The sequence below is a fragment of the Palaemon carinicauda genome, chromosome 26, assembly GCF_036898095.1.
Source record: "Palaemon carinicauda isolate YSFRI2023 chromosome 26, ASM3689809v2, whole genome shotgun sequence".
Taxonomy (NCBI): domain Eukaryota; kingdom Metazoa; phylum Arthropoda; class Malacostraca; order Decapoda; family Palaemonidae; genus Palaemon; species Palaemon carinicauda.
Window position 1 is genome coordinate 72,542,148 of NC_090750.1, and position 6,389 is coordinate 72,548,536.

The 6,389-nt window shown below is 34.7% G+C and overlaps 1 protein-coding gene across 1 annotated transcript; it reads right to left on the reverse strand.

The window, feature by feature from the left end:
• Positions 1 to 2,500: 2,500 nt before the first annotated feature.
• LOC137619985 (golgin subfamily A member 6-like protein 7) lies at positions 2,501 to 3,679 on the reverse strand. The gene has a single exon (XM_068350266.1). It carries the CDS (start codon positions 3,677 to 3,679, stop codon positions 2,501 to 2,503), a length of 1,179 nt encoding a protein of 392 aa, XP_068206367.1.
• Positions 3,680 to 6,389: the final 2,710 nt, after the last annotated feature.

Consider the following 6,389-nt stretch of genomic DNA (forward strand, 5'->3'; position numbering starts at 1 on the left):
TTATTTTGCCTGAGACAAGGAAAGCGACGAAAGAATTATGAAGAAGAAGAAGAATTGAAGAGAAACATTCCGGAGATCTGGGTCACACTAAAAGAGCAAGTAAAGAATCTGAATGTGATTGCCGTTACTATGACAAAGATTCAGGAGCTGGAGTGCAAGTTGAAAGAAACAGAGGATTGTAAGAAGAAGGAAGAAGAGCTATGGAATATCTTAAGGTTTACAAAGCAGCAGTTGGAGCATCAAGCCTTGGAAGATAAGATCCGTTGCCTCGAGGATCAGAAGAATCTTATGGAAAAGCAGATGGCGGCTTATGAAAGGTCTAAAGCTGAACTGGAAGAAAAGCTCCTTCAGATCAAAGAAGAAAACAAAGACCTGAAGAAATATGCTGATGAAGTGGCCCAAAGAAATGATAACTTGAATAACCAGGTGATGAGTCTGACGGCTCACTTGGCTAAGCACAATTGCAGGCTCGTTCAGCTACAGACTGATGCAGATAAGATGCACAAGAATCTTTGTAAAGTGACTGAAGAAAAGATGGAGATGGAAAAACACATCCAGGCACAAGCCGAGACAATCAGCCGATGCAAGAATGACAAGGAAGAGCTACAGATTAAAGTTCAAGATACAAAAAGAAGTAAGATTCCTTTCTCAAGCGAAGCAAAATCTGGAATGCCAGCTACAAGAAAAAGACACCAGACTCCGGGATCAAAATGCTTTGCTGCAAGAGAGAGACTTTCGTCTTCAGGAGATGGAAGAGAAAGCCAACGCCATTGATGGAGAAAATAATCGACTGCAAGATAATCTGCGGCAGCTACAACGAGAGAAGGAACAGTGTCTCCATGACCTTGAAAACATCAAGATGCAGAAGAAACAACAAGAGGAAACAAACACAAGACTCCAACAACAAATCTCTGTTCTCATGAGATGGCACGAAGGTGTGGCCTTTGGCCTGAGGAAAACTGACGATCAGCTCGCCAATGGGGCTCCATAGGAAGGAACAAAGTTTCATTTTAAGTTTTTAAAGGAATGCTCATTCTTAGTATGTTGAAATTTGTTTTGTGAATATATAAAAGGAACTATTTGTAATAAATGTTTGTATTTGTTTTTCTGTTTCATTAACCACAGAAATTTGATTTTTGTTCCCATTTGACTATTAATTCGCAAATGACCCAATCATCATCATAAAAACTATGTATTGCATTGCTAACTTGAAAACGCAATAATTTAAACTTTGGTGTCTAATTATATGATATCAAAGAATTCTTATTTGAAGAATATACAAATACAGGCATCCTCATTCACATTTGTTTGTTTTCTTCCTTTTCACAAAAGGACATCGTAAGTTTTACCTCTAAACTGAAAGAATCAACACTTTTATTTTTTCAAACTTTTCAAATCTTTTCATAATGTTTCCTTGAAGGAGAATCAGTTATTAAATATCGTTAATGGTTATTTTAATAAGTGGCTGATGACTTTTCGTGGATTTATGAGGATTTAGAACTGGTGGATCTAATTGACGATGAAGACACTTGATGATATCCAGGCCATGTTGTCAAGCAAGGGGGCCGGGGAGACCCATCGCTGCCAAAGAGCAACTGACGAGAAAATCAGTTGTCGCTTTTTGTAGTAAAAGTCGAATGACGAAGGTCAGCGAGATGAAAAAAAAAAGAAGTGGGAAGGGAAGGAAAGTTAAAGGCTAAAAAGTGGGTGCAGATCGGTTAATCTGAGATAATACAGATTTCCTAAACTTTTATATGCGCCTACTTTTTAACCTTTTTTTCGTTTTCCCCCCTTTTTCTATCTCACTGACCATCCTCTTTTCACTTTTACTACAAATACTGACAGCTGACTCCCCCTGCGTTCTCTTCGGAAGCGAAGGGTCTCCCCGGTACCAATGCTTGGCATCATATTATGAAATTCAAAATCCGTCTTCATCACCAATCAGTTCCAACAGTTCTGAATCCGGCAGTTCTGAATCCTCTTAAATCCACGAAGTCAGCAGCGACTAATCAAAATAACCTTTAACGATTGTTAATAACTGATTCTTCTTCATGGAAACATTATAAAAAGATTTGAAGTTTGTAAAAATAAAATTCTTGATTCTTTCAGTTTAGAGGTAAAACTTAGACGTGCTTTTGAAAAAAATAAGAAAAAGAAGTAGATGTACATGCCTGTATTTGTATATTCTTTAAATAAAATATAACTAACTTTAGAACTTTTGTGTTTAGTACCATTCCAATAACATACCATATTTTACATCATTGCGTTATCAAGTTTGCAATTCGATACAATTTTCATGATGGTGATTAGGTCATTTCTGAATATATATGGTCGTCAAGTGGGAGCAAAGAAAGACTTTTCGGTGGTTAATGACACAGAAAAATAATTAATATAATTTATTACAAATAGTTCCTCTTATATATATATATATACAAAACAAATTTTAAAATACTATGAATGAATATTCCTATGAGAACTTAAAATGAAACTTTGATCCTTCCTATGGAGCCCCATTAAAGAGCTGTTGATCAGTTTTCCTCAGGCCAAAGGCCACACCTTGGCGCCATCTCATGAGAAGAGATATTTGTTGTTGGAGTCTTGTGTTTGTTTCCTCTTGTTGTTTCTTCTGCATCTTGAAGTTTTCAAGGTCACGGAGACACTGTTCCTTCTCTCGTTGTAGCTGCTGCAGCTCATCTTGCAGTCGATTATTTTCTCCATCGATGGCGTTGGCTTTCTCTTTCATCTCCTGAAGACGGCCATCTCTCTCTTGCAGCAACGCATTCTGTTTCCGGAGTCTGGTGTCTTTTTCTTGTAGCTGGCATTCCAGATTTTGCTTCGCTTGAGAAAGGAATCTTTCTTCTTTTTGTAGATCTTGAACTTTAAGCTGCAGCTCTTCCTTGTCATTGTTGCATCGGTTGATTGTCTCAGCTTGTGCCTGGATGTGTTTTTCCATCTCCATCTTTTCTTCAGTCAGTTTACACAGATTCTTGTGCATCTTATCTGCATCAGTCTGTAGCTGAACGAGTCGGCAATTGCTCTCAGCCAAGTGAGCTGTCAGACTCATCACCTGGTTATTCAAGTCATCATTTCTTTGGGCAATTTCATCATCATATTTCTTCAAGTCTTTGTTTTCTTCTTTGATCTGAAGGAGCTTTTCTTCCAGTTCAGCTGTAGACCTTTCATAAGCCGCCATCTGCTTTTCCATAAGATTCTTCTGATCCTCAAGGCAACGGATTTTGTCTCCCAAGGCTTGATAATCCAACTGCTGCTTTGTAAATCTTAAGATACTCTCCACTTCTTCTTTCTTCTTACAATCCTCTGCTTCTTTCAACTTGCGCTCCAGCTCCTGAATCTTTGTCATATAAACGGCAATCACATTCAGATCCTTTACTTGCTCTTTAAGTGTGACACAGATCTCTGGAATATTTCTCTTCAAGTCTTCTTCTTTTTCTTCATCAGTCTTTCGTTGCTTTCCTTGCCTCAGGCCAAATAAAAGAACTGCTCCAAGTCCAACAAAGAGAAGGAACTTGTCGATCCAGAAGACGTTGTCATGACCATCTTGGTTGACTCCAGCGAAGATGTACCGAAGATGATTCCCAGAGGCTTCACGGAGCACGGCGACTCCGCAAAGAGCTGTGAGGGCCAAGCAAGGCAAGGTCTTTTCAAATAACTTATCCATGTTAGATATGTGATGACTAACGACGCTCACCTGTTTATATAGGATTCGATCTCCAGGTTTTCTTTTTAAATTCTAGAAATTTCAACAAATATTCGTCTCAAAATAATAGATTAAAGTGAGTTTAATTTCTCAAAAAATAGGATTATTTGAACATTTCGGTTGTAAAACGTTTTAACCATTATCATCCCTGTCTCAGTTTAACACTTACGTGTCTGTATGTAAGCTTTTTATATAAATGTATACACACATACACACATAAAATATATATATACATATACATATATATATATATATATATATATTTATGTATAAATATATATATATATATATATATATCTATATATATATATATATATATATATTTATACATATAGATATACACATATATGTATAAAAATATATATATTTATGTGTATATATATATATATATATATGCATTCAAATGCATGGATAAACATTTGTACACACATATCTATATTTATATCTATCTATCTATCTATATATATATATATATATATAACATAAATAATGTATGTGCATGCATACATATGCATATTCATACACACATATGTATAACTATATATATATATATATATAGTTATATATATATATATATATATGTGTGTGTGTGTGTGTGTGTTGGTTTATATACAGTATATATATATATATATATACATATATATATATATATATATATAGAAAATACATTCATTATTTATACATATTACACACATATCTATTTATCCATCTATCTAACTATCTATCTATGTATCTATCTATATATATGTATGTATATATATACACACTCAATTATGTGTATATATATAAACACATATATATACATATATATATACACATATATATATATATATATATATATGGGTGCAGGACATCTCAACACTGCCGCCTCAACACCAGACAACTCGACACCGGGACAACTATAAAACACACACACACACACATACACATACATAAATATAAATACAATATATATTTATATATATATATATATATATATATACAAATATATATATATATGAATATATATATATATATATATATATGTATGTATATACTGTATATATATGTGTGTGTGTATATATATATATATATATATGTGTGTGTGTGTGTCTGTGTATATATACATATGTATATAAATATATTACAAGGAAAACCATGAGAGAAACTAGTCAGAAGTCCTATACAATTCAACCTTTGCATTTGCCTGCTTAAAAATACTATTTCAAAACTTCCAAAATTTTCAATACAGTTTATATCTATTTACCTATGCATTTATTCATTTATTTATTTATTCAAGTCGCAGGACGAGGAAAAGTTTGAGGAATACTACATATTAATTTATGAATTTCATGTATATACAGCTTACTGTTGATTTTGATTCGTATAATCTCACGTATTACATTCTAAATAATAAGATTTTACTTGACATCTGTAGGGAAGGGATAACTGTTTAGAAATTATCTCGGAACAAAGGCTTGTAGATTGGAAAACATGAATTTGAAACCCTTTCGAGTTATTATTATTATTATTATTATTATTATTATTATTATTATTATTATTATTATTATTATTATTATTATTATTTCTTGCTAAGCTACAACAGTAGTTGGAAAAGCAGGATGCTATAAGCCCAGGGCCCCCAATAGGGAAAATAGCTCAGTGAGGAAAGGAAACAAGGAAAATTAAAATATTTTAAGAACAGTAACATCATCTAAATAAATATTTCCCATTATATAAACTATAAAAACTTTATCTAAACAAAAGAAAGAGAAACCAGATAGAATATTGTGCCCGAGTGTACCCTCAAGCAAGAGAACTCTAACACGAGATAGTGGGAGACCATGGTACAGAGGTTATGGCACTATTCAAGACTAAAGAACATTGGTTTGATTTTGGAGTGTCCTTCTCCTAGAAGAGCGGCTTCCCATAGCTAAAGAGTCTCTTCTACCCTTACCATGAGGAAAGTGGCCACTGAACAATTAGAGTACAGTAGTTAACCACTTGGATGAAGAAGAATTGTTTGGTAATCAGTGTTGTCAGGTGAACGAGGACAGAGGAGAATCTGTAAAGAATATGCCAGACTATTCGGTGTATGTGTAGGCAAAGTGAAAATGAACCGTAACCAGAGAGAAGGATCCTATGCAGTACTGTCTGGCCAGTCAAAGGACCCCATAACTATTATCGGTAGTATCTCAAGGATCATTTCTCACGTAAAACTATGACTTCGGTGAAACACGTATATCCCATAAAAGGGATCATACTCTTATCAATAAGGGCGCGTGCTGGACCTTTGTTTCCTGATCGCTGATTGGTTAGAATTATCTCGTCCAACCAATCAGCGATCAGGAAATTTTTCCGAGCTAAAAGGGCACCGCTGCGAGTCGGTGCAAATCTGCATCGCTAAAAGAAATTGACTATACTGTATGTTTGAAGGATTCTTCTTCTATTAGCAGGCTTTTTTCCCCCCATTCGTACGGGGGTAACACGGTTGCCTTCTTTTGAAGGACTTTGCTTTGACTTTTGGGGTAGTGGAGGATAAGATGTTCTCCCTTGTGGTGTCACTAAAGCTGCGAGGTTTCAATTTAGGAGATACGACGAGAGTTTAAAACATGCTTGAGTGCTTACGTTTAATTCTCTCAACGAATTGTTAAATAGACCAAACACTCACGCGCTCACACAGGCATCTACG